Raw genomic sequence first — 23,723 nt, forward strand, 5'->3', positions numbered from 1 at the left:
GGCTCTCTGCTCCTCCAGTTATGACCTGTATACGCATCATGAGAAGATGGAGAGCACTAGCGGTTACCTACATGGATTGTCCAATTAAGACTTATGTATGTAATTTCATGGATGAGATAATAGGAGGAGAAGACTAATTGGGTCTCCACTGGACTAATGGCCAACATTCTGGGGTCCAATAGGCCTTTTATTTTTCGGATTACCATTCTGTTGCTTGGAGGTTCACGGTGTCAGTCTCATGTTCTTCTTTACTTTCCATTTTCTACATTTATACCTTAATTAGAGAACAGGAAATAGAGGTGCGACAGTCAAGTGACAGCTGTTCCCTTCCTTGGGATCAGCAGTGATGCAGTTTTTGCCTCTCCGGTCATCTCCTGGGGTGGACGGACCGGAAGTGGTCAGATAAATATAACCATTAAATAAAATATGTGACAACATATAGAAAATGTAATACTTTATTGAAGAAACATTTGGCAGAGAATCATTCGTGGGGGTTTAAGACTCTTCCAGTGAAAAGAACACTTTTGGCTTTGTGATCATACAATGAAAAAATAAAGGGACGGTTATATTTGACTTGAGTGGGAAGCATCATGGGAACTCCCTCAAGCGCTGTGACGCCGGCCGCCTCCGTTCCATGCTCATTGACATTGAGCACAGCTTTATGAACAGCCTGCGGAGGTTGAGAAGAAGAAACTTATTATTGCACATAGACTTAAAGAGAATCCTTCACTTGCTAAAAATAATGGCATTAAATACCTTGTAAAAAATCCCTGCTCTCTGCTGATTATTCTGCCCTTTTCCATTTTGTGCTGTTTTGCTCCATTACATACAGTGGGTACGGAAAGTATTCAGACCCCTTTAAATTTTTCACTCTTTGTTTCATTGCAGCCATTTGGTAAATTCAAAAAAGTTAATTTTTTTTTCACATTAATGTACACTCTACACCCCATCTTGACTAAAACATACAGAAATGTAGCAATTTTTGCAAATTTAATAAAAAACAAAAATTTAAATATCACATGGTCATAAGTATTCAGACCCTTTGCTCAGACACTCATATGTAAGTCACATGCTGTCCATTTCCTTGTGTTCCTCCTTGAGATGGTTCTGCTCCTTCATTGGAGTCCAGCTGCGTTAAATTAAACTGATAGGACTTGATTTGGAAAGACACACACCTGTCTATATAAGACCTCACAGTGCATGTCAGACCAAAGGAGAATCATGAGGTTAAAGGAACTGGTCAAGGAGCTCAGAGACAGAATTGTGACAAGGCACAGATCCAAGGTTGTAAAAAAATTTCTGCAGTGCTCAAGGTTTCTAAGAGCACAGTGGCTTTCATAATCCTTAAATAGAAGAAGTTTGGGACAATCTTCCTAGACCTGGCCGTCCAGCCAAACTGAGCAATCATGGGAGAAGAGTCTTGGTGAGAGGTAAAGAAGAACCCCAAGATCACTGTGGCTGAGCTCCAGAGATGCAATAGGGAGCTGGGAGAAAGTTCCACAAAGTAAACTATCACTGAAGCCCTCCACCAGTCGGGCTTTTATGGTAGAGTGGCCCGATGGAAGCCTCTCCTCAGTGCAAGACATATGAAACACCGCATAGAGTTTTCTAAAAAAAAAACACTTGAAGGACTCCCAGACTATGAGAAATAAGATTCTCTGGTCTGATGAGATGAAGATAGACCTTTTCGGTGATAATTCTAAGCGGCATGTGTGCAGAAAGCCAGGCACTGCTCATCACCTGCCCAATACAATCCCAACAGTGAAACATGGTGATAGCAACATCATGCTATGGGGGTGGTTTTCAGCTGCAGGGACAGGGCGACTAGTTATCATTGAAGAAAACATGAATGTGGCCAAGTACAGAGATATCTTGGATGAAAACCTCTTCCACAGTACTCTGGACCTCAGACTTGGCCAAAGTTTCACCTTCCAATAAGAATAATGACAATGACCCCAAGCACACAGCTAAAATAACAAAAGAGTGGCTTCAGAACAACTCTGTGACCATTCTTGACTGGCCCAGCCAGAACCCTGACCTAAACCCAATTGAGCATCTCTGGAGAGACCTGAAAATGGCTGTCCACCAACGTTCACCATCCAACCTAACGGAACTGGAGAGGATCTGCAAGGAAGAATGGCAGAGGATCCCCAAATCCAGGTGTGAAAAACATGTTGCATCATTCCCAAGAAGACTCATGGCTGTACTAGGTCCAATGGGTGTTTCTACTCAATACTGAGCAAAGGGTCTGAATACTTATGACAATTTGATATTTCAGTTTTTATTTTTTAATAAATTTGCAAAAATTACTACATTTCTATTTTTTTTAGTCAAGACGGGGTGCAGAGTGTACATTAATGAGAAAAAAAATTAAATGGCTGCAATGAAACAAAGAGTGACAAATTTAAAGGGATATGAAAACTTTCCATACCCACTGTAGATATTCACATTTTTTGCTTTTGGAGCCCAGTATGTGACATCTCTGCTTCCAGTGCAACTGGACTTTTCTCTAAAGTCTTCTCCTTCCTGCAGGATGCCGCCAATCACAGCTAGGCAGCATCTGAGACAGCTGGATGAGCTGTGATTAGCAGAATCTGGGATTGAGGGGTGAACGCTTTCTATAATGAAATTCCCAGTTTACTGCAAGCAGAGAATTCACATACTGAGCTCCAGAAGCAAAAAAAAAAATATGTGAATATCTTTTCAATAGAGCAACGATTCACAAAACAGAAAAATGTGGCAGAGGCCCAGGGATTTTATAAAGCATTTAACTCAATTTTTTTGAGCAATTGACACTTCTTCTTTAATATATAGGTTTATTAATAGATAAAACTTACCTTAGAAATCTTTACATTGGCTCCTTCGGTGATACCTGATAGATCAGCGCTGTCAGAGAAGACGTCAACTATGCCCATCTTGGTTAACGTTTCTTTGAGGTTGACCGTACCAGTGATGGAGAATTTGGGGAGTTCTAGATCGACAAAACTATATAAAATGAAGAGAAACAGAAGTACAGATGATATATGGCCTGTGCGCCTCATAAGATAATGTGCAGATGCTTCATAGCATGGAAACCTCTTAGCATGGACCTCTTCTGTAATAATACAATCTCCCTGTCCTCTCTGGTACATGTCCCTACACCTGCCGAACCTCTCTGCCTATACGTATGCAGCGCCCCAGAGTCCTGGTCGTTGTAGTAATGTCATTCTTCCACCAGGGGGAGTGATGTTACGTCTGATGGCAATAAAGGAGATCACCTTACCAGGTATCACATACCACACAGCACACTTCACACTCCAGTCCGCCAGGGGGAGCTATGCTTCTATCTCACTCCTCACAATTGGGTAAAACTAGTAGTCTGGACAGAAAGTTAGAACAGTCAGAGAAGGAGAGGCGAGAAGCTGGCTGGAGAGGGAGAGAGCCAGCAGCAGACTGAGTTCTGCAGAGAACGAGGGTCACGGAGCTGCGCCTGCCCCACGTGCGGCAGCATCCTAAGGAAGAGATATTGAACGGAATTGTGCTGTAGTGAGTGAAAAAACAAAGTCATAGCACAAGGATAGGAATCCAGAAGGAGTTCTGCCCTGCAATAGGCTGCCCCTTCTGAGGCGCAAAATCCGGTAGTCAGAATACCGAGGGAGTAAAAATCTCTATGCAATTACTTCAGAGACTGGTAGGACAGTTGATTCCACGTTGGCTGCCCGACCATATACCCAGGAGGCACGGTGGCAACTTGTGGGGGCCGGGGTGTCGTAGGGTTCCTGTAAAAAGCCTCAGGCCACCAGTCATACGGGTTTGTCCTATCCTATCCATCAGGGGGACAGAGAGAGAACGACATATAACATCAACGACAGTTGTGAGAACCTCACCGAGAAGCTCAGCAGGGAGGGACTACAACACCCAGGCGCTAGAGGAAGGCTACTGATTTCCACCTGGATAAGGGGGACTCTGGATTTGCCTTCAGACCGGCCGGACTCTGCCTACCCTGTGATCTGGTGCTCTGGACTGTGGATGCTGAAGCCTTCAGTAAAGGTAAAGAGAATGCAACCTTGTGTCCTTGTTATTCACTGCGCCTTACATCATCCACCATCCACCATCTACACTCTGGGAAGCCCTGGGGATACACTTCACCTGTGGGAAGGTATACCATCTAGCTGCCATAACATCACCCCAGTGGACCCCTAAGCAGCGTTGGTCACCCTGACCGAATACCACAGGTGGCATCATGAACATTATCCCTTTAAAGACCGGTCCGTGGCCCGGTAGGGCCACGGACCGGGTCAGCCACGGGTCATCCCCAACGAGAACCAAAGGGCCCGGCTCCGAGTACCCCATTGCCCTAACTGGGGGGGTGCTCCACTTACATATAGTGGGGGAAATAAGTATTTGATTCCTTGCTGATTTTGTAAGTTTACCCACTGACAAAGAAATGAACAGTCTATAATTTTAAGGGTAGGTTAATTTTAACATTGAGAGATAGAATATCAAAAATAATTTCCAGAAAATCACATAGTATAAATTATATAAATGTATTTGCATTTTGCAGTGAGAAAGAAGTATTTGATCTCTGGCAAACAAAACTTAATACTTGTTGGCAAAACCCTTGTTGGCAAGCACAGCAGTCAGACGTGTTTTGTAGTTCATGATGAGGTTTGCGCACATTTCAGGAGGAATTTTGGTCAACTCCTCTTTGCAGATCATCTCTAGATCATTAAGATTTTGAAGCTGTCACTTGGCAACTCGGAGCTTCAACTCTCTCCATAAGTTTTCTATGGGATTAAGGTCTGGAGAATGGCTAGGCCACTCCATGACCTTAATATGCTTCTTTAGAGCCACTCCTTTGTTGCCTTGGCTGTATGTTTTGGGTCATTGTCTTGCTGAAAGACCCAGCCACAACCTATTTTTATTGTTCTGGCAGAGGGAAGGAGGTTGTCACTCAGGATTTTATGGTACATTGCTCCATCCATTGTCCCACTGATGCGGTGAAGTAGTCCTGTGCCCATAGCAGAGAAACACCTCCAAACCATGTTTCACCCCCATAGTGGGGACAATGTTCTTTGGGTCATAGGCAGCATCTCTCTTACTCCAAACACGGCGAGTTGACTTAATGTCAAAGACCTAAATTTTTGTCTCATCTGACCACAGCACCTTCTCCCAATCACTCACAGAATCATCCAGGTGTTCATTGGCAAACTTCAGACGGGTCTGCACATATTCCTTCTTGAGCAGTGAGACCTTGTGTTTGGTACTGCAGGATTTTAAACCCTTATTTTTATTATATTATTATACATTTTTATAGCGCCATTTATTCCATGGCGCTTTACATGTGAATACGGGGCAAATATAGACAAATACATTAAACATGAGCAGATAACAAGGCACACGAGTACATAAGGAGGGAGGACCCTGCCCGCGAGGGCTCACAGTCTGCAGGGGGTGGGTGAGGATACACTAGGAGAGGGGACAACCCTTATGGCGTAATGTGTTAACTTACCAATGGTTTTCTTGGTGACTATGCTCCCAGCTGCCTTGAGATCATTAACAAGTTCCCCCGTGTAGTTTTAGGCTGATCTCTCACCTTCTTCATGATCAAGGATACCCCACTAGCTGAGATTTTGCATGGTGCCCCAGATTGATGTCGATTGACAGTAATTTTGTATTTCTTCCATTTTCTTACTATTGCAGCAACAGTTGTCTCCTTCTCACCCAGCGTCTTGCTAATGGTTTTGTAGCCCATTCCAGCTTTTTGCAGGTCTATGATCTTCTCCCTGACATCCTTATAAAGCTCTTTGGTCTTGCCCATGTTGTAGAGGTTATAGTCTGAGTGATTAATTGAGTCTGTGGACATTAGTCTTTTATAAAGCTGACTATGTAAGACAGCTGTGTTTAATGCAGATAAAGAGTTGATTAGCATCATCTAACTGGTCTGTAGGAGTCAGAACTCTTAATGGTTGGTAGGGGATCAAATAGTTATTTCTCACTGCAAAATGCAAATAAATTTATATAATTTATGCAGTGTTTTTTTCTGGATTTTATTTTTGATATTTTGTCTCTCAATGTTAAAATGAACTCCCTTTCTGACATTAGACGTACTATCCCGTCGAGGTGGTATGGGCCCATATGACCACTGATGGGATAGTACGTCTAACGCGATCAGCTGCGCTCACGGGGGGAGCGCAGACAATCGCGGCCCGGTGTCAGCTGACTATCACAGCTGACATCCGGCCCTATGTGCCATGCAGCATTCCGGCGGCATAGGGAAGCATCGCGCAGGGAGGGGACTCCCTGTGTGCTTCCCTGAGACCCTCGGAGCAACGCGATGTGATCGCGTTGCTCCAAGTGTCTCCTCCGTTCCTCCTCCCTACAGGCCTCGGATCCAAAAAGCCGCGGGGCTCCTTCCAGGTCCTGCAGGGAGGTGGCTTGCAAGTGCATGCTCAGAGCATGCGCCAGCAAGCCTCCAGCGATCTGACTCTTTACCATGATGTCTCACACTGGGACAAAATAAAAAAGTTAAAAAAATATATATTTACATATGTAAAAAAAAATCCTAAATAAATAAAAAATTATATATATATATATATATATATATATATATATATATTGTTCCAATAAATACATGTCTTTATGTAAATTTAAAAAAAACAATAAAAGTACACATATTTCGTATTGCCGCATCCATAACGACCCGACCTATAAAACTGTTCCACTAGTTAACCCCTTCAGTGAACACCGTAAAAAAAAAAAACTAGGCAAAAAACAATGCTTTATCATCATACCGCCGAACAAAAAGTGGAATAACACGCAATTAAAAATAAACATTGTACCACTGAAAACATCATCTTCTCCTGCAAAAAACGAGCTGCCATACAGCGTCATCAGCAAAAAAATAAAAAAGTTATAGCCCTCAGAATAAAGCAATGCAAAAATAATTATTTTTTCTATAAAATAGTTTTTATTGTATAAAAGCGCCAAAACATAAATAAGTAAATGAGGTATTGATGTAATCGTACTGACCCGAAGAATAAAATTGCTTTATCAATTTTACCAAATGCAGAACGGTATAAACGTCCCCCCAAAAGAAATTCACAAATTGCTGGTTTTTGTTTTTTCTGCCTAACAAAAATCGGAATAAAAAGCAATCTAAAAAGTCACGTGCCTGAAAATGATACCAATAAAAATGTCAACTCGTCCTGCAAAAAACAAGGCCTCATATAACTCTGTAGACCAAAGTATGGAAAAATTATAGATATCAGAATGTGGTAACGCAAAAAATATTTTTTGCAATAAAAAGCGTCTTTTAGTGTGTGACAGCTGCCAAATATAAAAACCCGCTATAAAAACCTGCTATAAATAATAAATAAACCTCACATTATCACCACCTTAGTTAGGGAAAAATAATAAAATAAAAAAAGTATTTATTTCAATTTTCCATTAGGGTTAGGGTTAGGGTTGGGGCTAAATTTAGGGTTGAGGCTAAAGCTAGGGTTAGGGTTGGGGCTAAAGTTAGGATTTGGGCTAAATTTAGGGTTAGGGTTGGGGCTAAAGTTAGGGTTGAGGCTAAAGTTAGGGTTAGGATTGGGGCTAAACTTAGGATTGGGGCTAAAGTTAGGGTTAGGGTTGGGGCTAAAGTTAGGGTTAGGGTTGGGGCTAAAGTTAGGGTTGGGGCTAAAATTAGGGTTGGGGCTAGAGTTGGGGTTAGGGTTTGGATTACATTTACGGTTGGGTTAGGGGTTTGTCAGGGTTAGGGGTGTGGTTAGGGTTAGGGGCATGTTGGAGTTAGGGGTGCGTTAAGATTGGGAATAGGGTTAGGGATGTGTTAGGGTTAGGGGTGTAGTTAGGGTTGGGATTAGGGTTAGGGGTGTGTTGGGGTTAGGGGTGTGTTAGGGTTAGCTGTGCATTGAGGTTAGGGTTGGAGTTAGAGTTGGGAGGTTTCCACTGTTTAGTCACACCTGGGGCTCTACATACGCAACATGACGTCCGATCTCAATCCATACAATTCTGCGTTGAAAAAGTAAAAACGGTGCTCCTTCACTTCCGAGCTCTGCTGTGCGCCCAAACAGTGGTTTACTCCCATATATGGGGTATCAGCGTACTCAGGACAAATTGGACAATAACTTTTGTGGTCCAATTTCTCATGTTACCCATGGGAAAATACAAAACTTGGGCTAAAAAATCATTTTTGTGGAAAAAAATATTTTTTATTTTCACGGCTCTGCGTTATAAACTTTCGTGAACACTTGGGGATTCAAAGTGCACACCACACACCTACATAAGTTCATTGGGGGTCTAGTTTCCAAAATGGGGTCACTTGTGGGAGTTTCTACTGTTTAGGTACATCAGGGGCTCTGCAAACGCAACGTGATGCCCACAGACCATTCCATCAGTCTGCATTCCAAAATGCCACTTCTTCCCTTCCGAGTTCTGCCATGCGACAAGACAGTAGTTTTCTCCCACAAATGGGATATCAGCGTACTTAGGACAAATTGGACAACAACTTTTTAGGTCCAATTTTTCCTGTTACCCTTGGAAAAATACAATATTGGGGGCTAAGAAATCATTTTTGTTGAAAAAATTTTTTTATATTTTCACGGCTCTGCGTTATAAACTTTAGTGAAAAACTTGGGAGTTCAAAGTGCTAACCACACATCTAGATAAGTTCCTTGGGGGATCTAGTTTCCAAATAGGGGTCACTTGTGGGGGTTTCTACTGTTCAGGCACATCAGGGGCTCTCCAAACACGACATGGCATCCTATCTCAATTCCAGCTAATTTTGCATTGAAAAGTCAAATGGTGCTCCTTCACTTCCGAGCTCTGCCATGCACCCAATCAGTGGTTAACTCCCACATATAGGGTATCGGCGTACTCAGGACCATTTGTACAACAACTTTTGGGGTCCAATTTCTCCTATTACCCTTGGTAAAATAAAACAAATTGGATCAGAATTAAATTTTTTGTGAAAAAAAAGTTAAATGTTCATTTTTTAAACATTCCAAAAATTCCTATGAAACACCTGAAGGGTTAATAAACTTCTTGAATGTGGTTTTGAGCACCTTGAGGGGTGCAGTTTTTAGAATGGTGTCACACTTGGCTATTTTCTATCATATAGACCCCTCAAAGTGACTTCAAATGTGATGTAGTCCCTAAAAATAAATGGTGTTGTAAAAATGAGAAATTGCTGGTCAAATTTTAACCCTTATAACTCCCTGTTAGGACTGGCGGAACGCACCAAGAAAGATGTAATAGATGCGTTCGCAGTCCGGGGTCCACCGTGCAGGTAAAAACCTGCTGCTAGTAAATGGCAGCGTAATATGGCGGTGGAAGCGAACCCGGTAAAACCACAGGTCCGCAATACCGCACTAAAGAGTGCAAGCAAGGAGTCAGCGAACACAACCCCAAGACACAGGATTGAAGTCCGATTAGACCACTTGCTGACACAACACCGCAACAGGGTGTGTTAGGCAACTCTTATAATTAGAGCACCGAAGTGCGAACTGTGCTGTGCTGGCAGGCACCACTAAGCACCCAGACGTGGGTCAGGAAGCGAACTACTGGCGCGTGGCGCCGCACTGGCGGTCACAGCAATAGACGCTGATACGTGTGTGACACGTTGAGTGATTAGTCGGGCGCTAGATAGCAGCCATACTCCATACGCGAACAGTCATACAATAGGGTAGGGGTATTTAATGAACGACTTGCACTCACAACAAACACACGTATTCAATTGTAAGACAATACTAGCGCATGGCCGTTCGGTCATGCGCAGTTTATATAGCAGCAGCACAGGAAGTGGCTACAGTACCTTTGCCCTTCCAAGACCTGCCAAAAGGACCAATGGAATGTGCTGCAGAGCCTGAGCACATGACCCTCGATCTCCAATGGGAGATCTTACCCTGGACATGCTCAGTACATGCAGAGAAGGACTTAGTCCCAGAGAAGTCCGCTCGCTGCTGACCAGCACTGACTTTAATGGCAGAGACTGGAGAAGCAGCAGTAACTCTCAGAACAGAGTGAGAATGAGCAAGACGCTGGGACCGACGTCTTTGCTGAGCAGACTCCACTGCGGCTGGACAAAAATGGGAGACCGCAGCGGAGGTGGCTCGAGATTCCCCCTGTGCAGAAGTGGGAACTCGACCCCTAACATTACCCCCCCTCCTAGGGCCACCCCCCTTGGGCCTCGCTACGTTCGAAGGCAGCAATGAGCTGCGGAGCCTGAATGTGCTCAGCAGGCTCCCAGGATCTATCCTCAGGACCGTAACCCCTCCAATCCACCAAATAAAATTTTTTGCCACGAACCACCTTGTACCCCAAGATAGCGTTCACCTCGTAATCGTCCGTAGACGAACCCGACGTCCCAGTAGATGACTCAGAAAACCGGGACATGTAGACGGGCTTAAGGAGGGACACGTGAAAGGTGTCGGTGATACCTAGGCGTGGAGGAAGGGCCAGACGGTGCGATCCCAAATGTCCCGTGCCTCCACAGCCCAGTCTGCCACCCTGGAATCGGCGGAAGACACGGGCATGGGCACAGGTACCCGCGGATGCTGACCATAGTTAAGGAGGAATGGAGTCTGTCCAGTGGAATCAGCGACGGCATTGTTAAGAGCAAACTCCGCCCACGGTAGCAAAGATGCCCAGTCATCCTGCTTAGCCGAAACAAAATGTCGCAGATATGTGACCAAGGTCTGGTTGGCTCTCTCTACCAACCCATTCGTCTCGGGATGATAAGCCGAAGAGAGATTCAACTCGATACTGAAAAGACGACAAAGCTCTCTCCAGAACCGAGACGCAAACTGGGGACCTCGGTCACTGACAATTTTGTCTGGCATACCGTGAAGACGAAAGATGTGTTTGACAAACAACACTGCCAAGGCCCGTGCAGAAGGTAACCGGGGAAGCGGCACCAAATGCACCATTTTAGAAAAATGGTCGGTGATTACCCAAATAATGGTACAGCCACGAGACTTGGGCAGACCCACAACAAAATCCATCCCGACCATCTCCCAGGGCCTGTCTGCCACCGGCAGAGGGTATAACAAACCAGCTGGCCGTTGTCGGGAAGACTTATTCTTGGCACAAGAGACACATGCCTGAACGTAGTCTCCGACGTCACGAACCATATGTGGCCACCAGTACGTCCTCGCCAGTAGCTCAGATGTCCTTTTTGCCCCAAAGTGTCCACCCACTCTGGATGAATGAGCCCAAGCGAGAACCTCCGGACGCAAATTGATGGGAACAAAAGTCTTGCCCGGGGGCACAGACTCCAGCGAAACCGGAGCTACAGTTCTCAGACTCTCCGAAGGGACAATGAGCCGAGGCTCGTCCTCCTCCTCCTCAGCTGACACGAAGGAGCGAGAGAGAGCATCAGCACGAATGTTCTTCTCCCCGGCGAGATAATGTAGGGTAAAGTGGAACCGGGAGAAAAACAAGGACCATCTGGCCTGACGAGAATTCAGCCGCTGGGCTGTTTGTAAATAGACCAAATTCTTGTGATCCGTGAAAACTTGGAATGGGAACCGAGCACCCTACAAGAGATGTCTCCACTCCGAAAAGGCCAACTTCATTGCCAGCAACTCTCTATCCCCGATGGAGTAATTTCTCTCCGCTGGTGTGAAGGTCTTTGAGAAAAAGAAGCATGGGTGCTTCCGACCCTGAGCATCCTTTTGATAGAGGACTGCTCCAGCACCAACGGATGAGGCATCCACTTCCAAAAGGAATGGCTTACCCACATCGGGACGATGTAAGATAGGAGCACTGGCAAAATGGGACTTTATAGAAGAGAAGGCCTTGGAGACCCCTTCGGACCACGATTTGGGATTCGCTCCCTTCTTGGTGAGGGATACCAAGGGAGCTACCAAAGTTGAGAAGTGGGGAATGAACTGGCGATAGTAATTTATGAACCCCATAAAGCGCTGCACCGCTTTAAGAGAATGGGGTTCCTGCCAGTCCATCACTGCTTGTAGTTTGGCAGGATCCATAGCCAATCCCTGGGCCGAGATGATATAGCCCAGGAAAGGCAAGGACTCCTGTTCAAACACACACTTCTCCAACTTTGCATATAAGGAATTCGCCCGTAAGAGTTCGAAGACTCTGCCAACATCTCTCCGGTGGGAGTCAATATCTGGAGAGAAGATGAGAATATCATCCAGATAGACTACAACCGAGGTGGAAAGCATATCCCGGAAGATATCGTTGACAAAGTCCTGAAAAACGGCTGGGGCATTACAGAGCCCGAAGGGCGTCACCAGGTACTCATAGTGCCCATCCCTGGTATTGAAAGCCGTTTTCCATTCGTTCCCCTCACGGATGCGAATTAAGTTGTAGGCACCCCGCAGATCTAGTTTGGTGAATATCTTTGCTCCCCTTAGCCTGTCAAAGAGCTCTGATATCAGGGGCAACGGGTACTTATTTTTAATGGTGATAGCATTGAGACCCCTGTAATCAATGCAAGGACGTAATTCCCCGTTCTTCTTCTGTACGAAGAAGAATCCCGCCCCTGCAGGAGACACTGACTTCCTAATGAATCCTCTTGCCAAATTCTCCTGGATGTATTGAGACATAGCCTCCGTCTCAGGGAGAGAGAGGGGATATACCCTTCCCCGAGGAGGTTCAGCTCCAGGCAAGAGGTCAATAGGACAGTCATAGGGGCGATGAGGCGGTAGAGTCTCTGCTGCCTTTTTAGAGAATACATCTGCATAGCACCAATAGTACCTTGGAAGAGATGAAAGGTCTGCGGGTACCTCGGTAGTAGAGACCTGTACACACTCACTCACACACCTGCCCATACAAGACTTACTCCAACCCAATATTCTCCCAGAGGACCACTCAATATGTGGGGAGTGGTAACGGAGCCAGGGTATTCCCAGTAAAATCTCATCCATTCCCTCGGGTAGGACTAGGAGGGAAATAATCTCCTGGTGGGAAGGGGACATGGACAACGAGAATGGAACAGTCTGGTGTGTGATTTGTTGTGGAAGTGTCGACCCATTCACAACTCTAACAGTTACAGGTTTGGCGAGCATAACAAGTGGTACAGCGTGGCGCAGAGCAAAAGCAGAGGACATGAAATTTCCCTCTGCTCCTGAATCCACACAAAGCTCGACTGGTAGAGTGGATGAGTCAAACAGGATTGTCCCTTTAAAGGACAGTTTGGAGGAAAAAGCCGCTGTGTCTAGTGAACCTCCCCCTAAGGTTACTAGACGCGATCGTTTTCCCGACCGCCGTGGACATTTATTAGTGTAATGTCCTCGTTGGTGACAATTTTTACAAACCATGGGTACTCGAGCGGACTGAGACTTAGGTCCCGCTCGAGAAACCTCCATGGGCTCATGGGAGACGGACGCCAAAACGGAAGATTCAAGAGGTCTGGCGAAGGTGGGAGCCAGTTTAAACCTCTGCCTACACTGGGTCTGCTCTAACCTTCGTTCGTGAAAACGGAGGTCGATGCGGGTAGATAGAGAAATAAGCTCCTCCAGTGTGGCGGGTATCTCCCTGGTGGCTAAGGCGTCCTTCACGTGGTCTGCCAGTCCCCTCCAGAACACCGGAATTAGAACTTTATCCGACCACTCTAACTCCGAGGCTAGAGTCCGGAACTGGATGGCAAACTGACTGACCACGGACGAACCCTGAGTGATTGTCAATAACTGGAGCGCGGTATCGTGTGTAATATGGGGTCCCAAAAAGACCTGCTTCAGAGCGTCCATAAAGAGCGGAGCACTCTGTACCACACGGTCATCACGCTCCCAAAGTGGCGTTGCCCACTCCAACGCCCTGCCCGACAAGAGAGATAAAATAAATCCCACTTTCGCCCGTTCCGTAGGGAAACGCGCCGCCAGGAGCTCAAGGTGTATGGAGCACTGGCTTACGAATCCGCGACATTGTTTACTGTCACCAGCAAACTTGTCAGGAAGCGGGAGACGGGATAAAGTCGAGGCAGAGGTGGCAGCGGACAAACTGGCTGCGGCTACACTTGCAGCCTGAACAGCGACAGCAGTGACATCCACAGCTGAGGTTGAACGCTCTAGAGCCGCCAACCTTCCCTCCAGCTGCTGGATGTACCGCTGTAAACGCTGATCGTCTGCCATTTACTAGCCAGACCCTGGCACTAGTATTCTGTTAGGACTGGCGGAACGCACCAAGAAAGATGTAATAGATGCGTTCGCAGTCCGGGGTCCACCGTGCAGGTAAAAACCTGCTGCTAGTAATATGGCGGTGGAAGCGAACCCGGTAAAACCACAGGTCCGCAATACCGCACTAAAGAGTGCAAGCAAGGAGTCAGCGAACACAACCCCAAGACACAGGATTGAAGTCCGATTAGACCACTTGCTGACACAACACCGCAACAGGGTGTGTTAGGCAACTCTTATAATTAGAGCACCGAAGTGCGAACTGTGCCGTGCTGGCAGGCACCACTAAGCACCCAGACGTGGGTCAGGAAGCGCACTACTGGCGCGTGGCGCCGCACTGGCGGTCACAGCAATAGACGCTGATACGTGTGTGACACTTTGAGTGATTAGTCGGGCGCTAGATAGCAGCCATACTCCATACGCGAACAGTCATACAATAGGGTAGGGGTATTTAATGAACGACTTGCACTCACAACAAACACACGTATTCAATTGTAAGACAATACTAGCGCATGGCCGTGCGGTCATGCACAGTTTATATAGCAGCAGCACAGGAAGTGGCTACAGTACCTTTGCCCTTCCAAGACCTGCCAAAAGGACCAATGGAATGTGCTGCAGAGCCTGAGCACATGACCCTCGATCTCCAATGGGAGATCTTACCCTGGACATGCTCAGTACGTGCAGACAAGGACTTAGTCCCAGAGAAGTCCGCTCGCTGCTGACCAGCACTGACTTTAATGGCAGAGACTGGAGAAGCAGCAGTAACTCTCAGAACAGAGTGAGAATGAGCAAGACGCTGGGATCGACGTCTTTGCTGAGCAGACTCCACTGCGGCTGGACAAGAATGGGAGACCGCAGCGGAGGTGGCTTGAGATTCCCCCTGTGCAGAAGCGGGAACTCGACCCCTAACAAAAAAATTTTGGCTCCAAAATTGTGCTGATGTAAAGTAGACATGTGGGAAATGTTACTTATTAAGTATTTTGTGTGACATATCTCTGTAATTTAAGGGCATGAAAATTAAAATTTGAAAAATTGCTAAATTTTCAAAAATTTTGACAAATTTCCATTTTTTTCACAAATAAACTCAAGTAATGTCAAGGAAAGTTTACCACTGTCATGAAGTTCAATATGTCACAAGAAAACATTGTCAGAATCACTGGGATCTGTTGAAGCGTTCCAGAGTTATAACCTCATAAAGGGACAGTGGTCAGAATTGTAAAAATTGGCCCGATCATTAACATGCAAACCAACCTTGGGGGTAAAGGGGTTATCTTACCCTTAAAATTATAGGCTGTTCATGTCTTTGTCAGTGGGCAAACTTACAAAATCAGCAAGGGATCAAATAATTATTTCCCCCAACTGTATATCCACAATGGTGGTCTTTCATGGGGTGGTGGGCCACACATTGTGGTTATATTAATACTGTAGATAATGAACTATATTTATGAATTGCTTTATATGTACTGTATAGTCTGGTTCTCCTGGGATGTTACCCCTCTTGTTGAAAATGAAGACTTTTTTTGTTACATCTTATAGTACATGTTAGAATCACTACCTCGCTGTAGCATTGTCCACATAATCTACAAAATGGAAAAGTAGGCATAGGATTGAGGATATGAGATATTAATACACAAAGTGACAGAAGAACAAAGAGGAGAGAGTGAGAGAGTAGAGAAGAGGCGGTGTACACATTTAGACACAAAGTGACCGGGTGACTAAAGACCGTCCTCAATAGCCTCCATAATGGCTGACTATGGCTTGCAACCTCCTCTCATTTATGGCTAATATAAAAACTCTGATGCAATTATCCAAAAAGAGAGAAAATAAACAAATACAATTGATATAATAAATGGATAGATAGGATGAATAATAAGTGTACATGGGCAGGGAGTATAGACAGCCATTTCATTTATATAGAATATATTCTGTAGTGCTGTCTTTTTCAAATTTTCTTAATTTTCTTATTTTACACACACACTTTATTACTTTGGTGCTGCTTTATATTTTGGAGTTTTAGATAGGCTGATGCTTCCTCACCTTTTGTGCATTAATTTCTTCCACTTATGAATTGAATCTTTATCAAAATTCTGTTCTATTTCGGACAACTTCCCAATCTCTGGCAAGATAAATAAAGCACTGGCATCTCCTTTGTAGGGTATGGAGATCACCGTGGCCTCATCAGTGAAGGCTGCCTTGTAAAATCCTGTCCTGGACATGAACGGGACCTTCACAGTTTTTTTCTCATTGACGTGAAAATCTCCCTCCTTTGTCCATTCCTTGTCAAATGGATTTTCCCATTTTGCTATAAAAAAAGAAGAAAAAAATAGCAATAAGTTATTCTATGTCTCGTTTGGAGGGATATCGACTGAGCTGTGATATTATGTGCTGATATTATTGACACCCAATAATGGCCTAACTATGCAGTATTGCAAAGCTTTACTTATCAACTAGTGCACCCATCTATCTCCAACACCGAAGGTAAACATTCTGGTCAGTCATTACTACTAACAAAAGTCATATTTTAGTTGCTTGCCCCTTATGTCTTAAAAAATTTCTTAACTGAGTCCTTAAGGAAGGACAAAGGGTGAAGTTATCCAATCTTGAATTACTATGTGTTAGAATGTAAGTGATTACCTTTAAAATAAATGTAGTTGATAAGGACAAATATGGCATCCTTGTTAACACTGTCCAGCAGCTCGGCGATCTTTCCATGGGTATTCTTCTTCACATAACCATTGATTTGATTTTTGGCTTCTTCATCATTCTCGAAATCAGTGGAAAATGCCTCGGAGTGGTAGAGCTTCTTGGCCTCATCTAAGAACGTCTGGAGAATCTTGTACTCCTGGGAGATGAAGAGCGCGTTCCCTCCACTGAGCTGCAGCTCTCTGTTCACATCATTCAGGAGAACTAGAAGATGGTGGAAACCTTCATGGATTTCTTGTTCTGATATCTCAGAAGTGTTGAATCCGATTCCTTCAATGATTTGTGAGTAGGTCTGGGCCTTAGCACCAAGTGACAGGAAAGCAAATGCAGTCGAAATACTGATTGGGGAGAAGACAATGTTCTCAGAAGGATGATCTAGAGCCACCTGCCGATACAGGTCAAAGGAGAATTTGGAATTGTAGTGAGATATTTTGTGACACGGCATGGACTCGTTCTGGTGTTGGTGGTGCACTTTGCCATGGTGTTCCCCTTTCTTGTGATGGTCTTTTTTGTGATCATGATGGTCATCCTTGTCATGATGATCGCCCTCATGATGGTCAGCCAAAGCCAATGTAAAAAGTAGAGCCACTCCCAAAAACAGAAAGACCCTCATGTTTCTGCAAGACAAAGAATATTTCACGATGTCAGATTATGCTAAATGTCAGTAAAAAATTATGCTGTCTATATACCGCCCACAATTACCCAATGAAAAATGAAAACATGGCTGCTTTCATCCAGAAATAGCTTCATAACTGTCTATTGGTTCATTTCAATGGAAACTGCTAGTTTATTGAACACTACCTACTAATAGAAAAGCACCGATCAAAAAAACCCTTTCAGATAAAATAGTTGTTGTAATATCTAATGGTTCAAATTGCAGATCAATGACACAATCAGCTCAAGTAAATCTACTACTAATGGCTTTGGGATTCAGTCACCACATGCTTTTGATGTGTTAAGACTGCAGATTATCTTAAAATTCAATTAATCTTTCATATTTCACAATCTGACCCACTAGAAGACCATTGATATCACTTACTATTAATATAGAGGATGCAATACATTAAATGGAAATATACCACAGATTACAGAACAGGAGAAGGACTTGGGTATTCTGGTACAAGAAAGGTTATTTGAAAGTTAAAGTGAGTTCAAAGGTGGCAACTAGATTATTACATGGGATGGAGGCCTCTTCTGTGATGACATGTTGGAAAAGTTGAACTTGTTTTGGTTAGTAAAAATACATCTCAAACTTCATCAATGCATTTTTGGTCAATACAAATGACTAGCACGTGACTTATTCATTCCAAACACCTTACAAAGGACCAGGGGACGCTCATTACTAGTACAGAAAAATCAATTCTGGCAGCTAAATAGGAAAGGGTTCTTTACAGGTAGAACAGTCAGACTGTGGAATGCTCAACCACAAGAGGTAGTCATGGCAGACATCATAGCCGCTTTTAAAAAAAGGGCTGGATGCTTTTCTCATAACAAATGGCATTATGGGTTATAATCTAGTGATAGAGAATGTACAACTCTGGCAAAAATTAAGAGACCACTGCAAAATATTCAGTTTGTCTGATTTTTCACTTTATAGGTATATTTTAGAGTAAAGTGTAAATTGTTCATTTACTCTATTAACTTCGGACAACATGTCTCCGAAGTTCCAAGCAATAAATTCTGTATTTTTTTTTTCTGAATAGGAGAAAGGGTCAAAAAATTTTTTAAAAACCCAGTTCTTTCAGACCTCAAATAATGCAAAGAAAACAAGTTCATAATAATTTAGAAACAACAATACTAATGTTTTAACTCAGGAAGAGTTCAGAAATCAATATTTTGTGGAATAACAATGATTTTTAATCACAGCTTTCATGCATCTTGGCATGCTTTCCACCAGTCTTTCACACTGCTTCTGGCGCAAAAATGTAAGCAGTTCTTTGTTTGATGGCTTGTGACTATCCCTCACCCTCTTGATTACATTCCAGAGGTTTTCAATGGGGTTCAGGTCTGGAGATTGGGCTCCTCATGAAAGGGTTTTGATGTCGTGGTCTCTTAATTTTTGCCAGAGCTGTATATCTGGTAGAGAATGGCTGAACTTGATGGACCCATGTTTTTTTCAGCCTATAGTGCCTTGAAAACGTATTAATATCATGTGAACTTTCCTACATTACCTGCACAAACTTTAATGTATTTCATTGGGATTTTTTGGGATACCAATACAAAGTAGTAATTTTTTCAGAAGTGCAAAGAAAATGATACATGGTTTTCTATTTAAAAATATAAATCTGAAATTTTCATGTACATTTGTATTCAGCCCCCTGTAGTCTGATAGACCTAAATAAAATCCTGTGTGGCAAAAAACTAACACTGCACATCACTCTGAAATCATCATCCACACTGTAAAACATGGTGGTGGCAGCATCTTGCTGTGGGGAAGCTTTTTTTCAGCAGGGGCAGGGAAGTTGGTCAGAGATGATGGGAAAATGGATGGAGCTAAACACAGGGCAATCCTGTAGGAAAACCTATTAGAGGATGGAAAAGACTTGAGACTGGGGCGTAGGTTCACATTCCAGATGGACAGTGACCCTAAACATCCTGCCAGTGCCACAATGGATACAATATTCATGTCTGCCAAGTCACCGTCCAGACCCAAATCTCAGAGAATCTGTGACAAGAAGTGAAAATTACTGATCACAGACTTCTCCATGTAATCTCACTGAACGAGAGCAAGTGTGCAAAGAAGAAGGTGCAAAATGTCACCTCTAGATGTGCAAAGCTGGAGAGAAAGACTGCAAAAGACTGCAGCACAAAAAGGTGGTCCTACAAAGTACTGACTCAGGGGGCTGAATACAAATGCATAGCACAATTTTCAGACTTATATTTTTTACATATTGTATCATTTCCTTTACACCTCACAAATACTTGCTACTTTGTGTTTGTATCACATACAGTAAATAAATTATTAAAGTGCACTTACGTTCATGTGTATAAAGTGAAAAACAGTGGAAAAGTTCATGGGGTATGAATACTTTTTTAAGTTACTATATATAACTATCCAACGATATAATAGGTGGATATAAAGAGAAAAATGAGAAAATTCTCAAACTCAACAATGTGGTAAGTGTAAAAAGCATCTTTATAAACCATCCCTGTACTCACCGTGTTTTTGGTCCCTCCAGACTTTGCAAGTGGCTTCAGTGTCACAGAGGACTTTATATAGGACAAAGGCTCCATCCTAATGTGAAAATGTCATTCTCCAATCATTAACCTGTAACCTGTGCACTGCGGAATCATCTGTGCCAAAGTCAATTACAATTATTTGCTTTGACTTGTGTCAGCGTACAACAAACTCTGTGCCCCCCATATTAGAGATTTTCTGGGGCCAGAGATATATCATGAAAATTGCAAAAATACTTTTCAGCGAGTCATTCAAATTTTGAAGTGTTATAACAAGATGGTGGAGTCCTTCTATTACATCCTGCAGGTGCGGCTGGTGGGCGAGAACATCATGGATGTAGAAGGCTGGAGATCGTAGCACTTATGCAAGTTTAGCACTGAGTTTTATATGTTTATCACTAATCATTCACATGGAGCTGTCCCATAAAAAAAGAAGCAAAGCACGGCAACACTCACCGGTCCTGTGATGCAAAGGACTACGGCCGTTTCACGCCATCAATGGACCCGTAGAAGCGCCAGTCGGGCGTGAAACGGCCGTAGTCCTCGTCTGTTCACCTCTCACTCCCCCGTACTCCCCGATGCCATGAAGATTTATGTCTAACAAGCTTCAATAAAGACAAGCCTTGCATCACAGGACAGGTGAGTGTGGCCGTGCTTTGCTTCTTTTTTTATGGGATATTTTCATTGCTGTTTTACACACGAGCACCTCCCGTGAACGTCAGGTTCTTGAAACACTGATAGTTGGGTGATTTAGTCTCTGTGAGAGGCTGTGCGGCTTATTTTTTCTATTTTTTGGATTCACATGGAGCTATACACCTTCTGCATAAAATAATTTCATTACTAAAATACTTACCTTTAGTACACATTTTGTCGTGTTATGCTCAACCTTACAGCACTGTGCAAAAGTTTTAGGCAGGTGTAAGGGGAAAAAATGCTTCAAAGTAAAAATGTTTGGAAAAATAGAAGTGTTCATTTGTATCAACTAGCAAAATGAATGAATAAAAAAGAAATCTTATTGACACCAATATTTGGTGCATTTGGTTACTGAACAATTCAGGCAGATTGCAGAGTTACTGAAGACATCGGGCAGATTGCAGAGTTATTGAAGACCTCGGGCAGATTGCAGAGTTACTGAAGACCTGGGACAGGTTGTAGAGTTACAGAAGATGACTGGCATATTGCAGAGTTACTGAAGACCCCAGGCAGATTGCAGCTAATGAAAACCTGGGACAGGTTGCAGAGTTATTGAAGACCTAGAGCAGATTGCAGAGTTACTGAAGACCTCAGACAGGTTGTAGAGTTACTGAAAGAAAGAACCTGGCACTCAACTTAATGCTTGTGAGATTTTAATCGTAGTAGCCAAAAACGTTTCGGTCCCATATCTGGACCTTCATCAGTTACGTACTATGATGCAAAAGTAGAAGGAAATGACTGTAGTGTCATAGGTACTTAGGTCATCTATATAAAAAACTGGGATAGACAAGCAAGTGTCAGGCTGAGTGAGACCGCAGGATATCAAGCATGGTGGAGTGAGGTAAAGAGAATGAGGGTGGAACATACCGTACTATGATGCAAAAGTAGAAGGAAATGACGGTAGTGTCATATAAGGCACAGCATAGTCTGCGTCTGTGGTGATATAGAGGAGATTAGAATGGCGTAGGTACGTATAAACGTGTTGTGAAGGAGAGGGGGGGCGGGCAGCATACCTGGTATTTGCGCAGATAGGTTTAGGCACACAGAATGGACTGTGGATGAAGGAAAATAAAAATAACTATAGTATACCATTAGGTATTCATGCGCAGAAGATGCAGCCAGTGGCGTCCTGTAAGTGGAACAATGCCAGGGACAATAGTATTACCTTATTTAAGCTGATTTGTGCTGTGCTTGTGTCCAGATGCGGTATCCCCGCTAGTCTGGTGTGTAGTGAAAGTGCGCACCTTAGATGGACAGATCATCACAGCACTTGGACGTCACAAGCACCTCCTTCTCCCAGGAACCTCCCATCACATACCGTCCTCCTACACTGTGGCACGCAGACCGCAGCACAGCTGACACGCACGGCCATCTTACTTCCGGCCGCGTCATCTCTGGTTTCAATGTGCACCCCTCGGTTGCCAAGCGACGGAGTCCCGGCACCGCCCCCTGTCCATCTAAGGTGCGCACTTTCACTACACACCAGACTAGCGGGGATACCGCGTCTAGACTTATTTTCCTTCATCCACAGTCCATTCTGTGTGCCTAAACCTATCTGCGCAAATACCAGGTATGCTGCCCGCCCCCCCTCTCCTTCACAATGTACCTATGCCATTGTAATCTCCTCTATATCACCACAGATGCAGACTATGCTGTGCCTTATATGACACTACAGTCATTTCCTTCTACTTTTGCATAATTGTACGGTATGTTCCACCCTCATTCTCTTTACCTGACGCCCCCATGCTTGATATCCTGTGTCTCACTCAGCCTGACACTTGCTTGTCTATCCCAGTCTTTATCTAGATGACCTAAATACCTATGACACTACAGTCATTTCCTTCTACTTTTGCATCATACTGATGAAGGTCCAGATATATGACCGAAACATTTTTGGCTACTACGATTAAAATTTCACAAGCATTAAGTTGAGTGCCAGGTTCTTTCTTCTAGTATCACATGGTGTGGGAACCTACCTGGGCATCACTAGTAGTAGTGCACATGGCTTTATCTTTGAAATTGCATTCCCTTACATGTAGCACACTTACGGGTCATGACCACCTTCTCTTACAACGTTGATGAGACCTCCAGTATATTAGAACGGGCCACTCTTAGTAGTGACTTTCTGAAGATTCCACCCAGGGAAACACGGGGGCATGACCTGGAATGGGAGCTCCGCCACTTTCCAAATATAGAGCTGCACTGTGCCACACTCACAGAATATCTTCGAGTAAAACGGATCCCTAGGGGACTCCGGGTACCACTTCGTCCCACACTCTTTCGGTACTCCTCTGAGTACTGTACTAAATACGAACAGATACTTAACAAATGCTCTTTTGATATAATTACTCGGACAATAGAACACTTGCAGAAGGCGAATGCGGTAAGCACAGAGCATGTTAAGACCATAGAAGCACAGCTGGCATCATCTGGAACCCCTGAGGAGCTCAGTACTTTGAAAGAAGAGATCACGAGGAACATTGACAAACACCGACGAGACACAGAGGAGAGGAAACGGTCTAAGTTCAACAGAGACGCGGAGGACTACGAGTCTAACCAAATCTACAAATGGCAAGACAATTTCTCCAATCGACGAAATCCACCACGTCAAATCCCTCGGTCCTCACTCGACTACTCGACTTCGGGTTCGGAGAACGAAAGAGGAACCCCTACGGTGGGCCCCCCACGTTTTTTAGGACAAAGATCACGCCCCCCAAGAAAAAGGCCACGAGGCGGGGCCATGGACGCAGGACGAATCGCAGATCAAATGAGGATAACCAGATCTCAGGTACGAACCCTCTGGTGATCAATATCTCTGACAGAACACTAGGGGTGGCAGAATATAGGGTATTACAAAAAGAATTGTCATTCTGCCCTACCTACCGTTGCCAGACCTTTGATAATCTCCAATGGTTCTTTGGGTCATTTAGGCACATAGTAAATCCCCTGACATAACCCTTGCCCAACCCCATACAATATCCTCCTCTAATGTCCTCTCATCACGGGACCTGGGATTATATAAAAAAAAGT

At 44.1% G+C, this 23,723-nt stretch overlaps 1 protein-coding gene across 1 annotated transcript; it reads right to left on the bottom strand.

Moving 5' to 3' along the window:
- Window positions 1–439: 439 nt before the first annotated feature.
- On the bottom strand, window positions 440–20,337 carry LOC138658124 (alpha-1-antitrypsin-like). Its single transcript, XM_069745666.1, has 5 exons — window positions 19,983–20,337; window positions 16,755–17,440; window positions 16,158–16,422; window positions 2,838–2,985; window positions 440–670 (listed from the first exon to the last, which is right to left on the bottom strand). The coding sequence occupies exons 2-5, from the start codon at window positions 17,434–17,436 to the stop codon at window positions 482–484; spliced, it is 1,284 nt and encodes a 427-aa protein (XP_069601767.1). The 5' UTR covers window positions 17,437–17,440; window positions 19,983–20,337; the 3' UTR covers window positions 440–481.
- Window positions 20,338–23,723: the final 3,386 nt, after the last annotated feature.

Source organism: Ranitomeya imitator, chromosome 1, assembly GCF_032444005.1.
Source record: "Ranitomeya imitator isolate aRanImi1 chromosome 1, aRanImi1.pri, whole genome shotgun sequence".
NCBI lineage: Eukaryota > Metazoa > Chordata > Amphibia > Anura > Dendrobatidae > Ranitomeya > Ranitomeya imitator.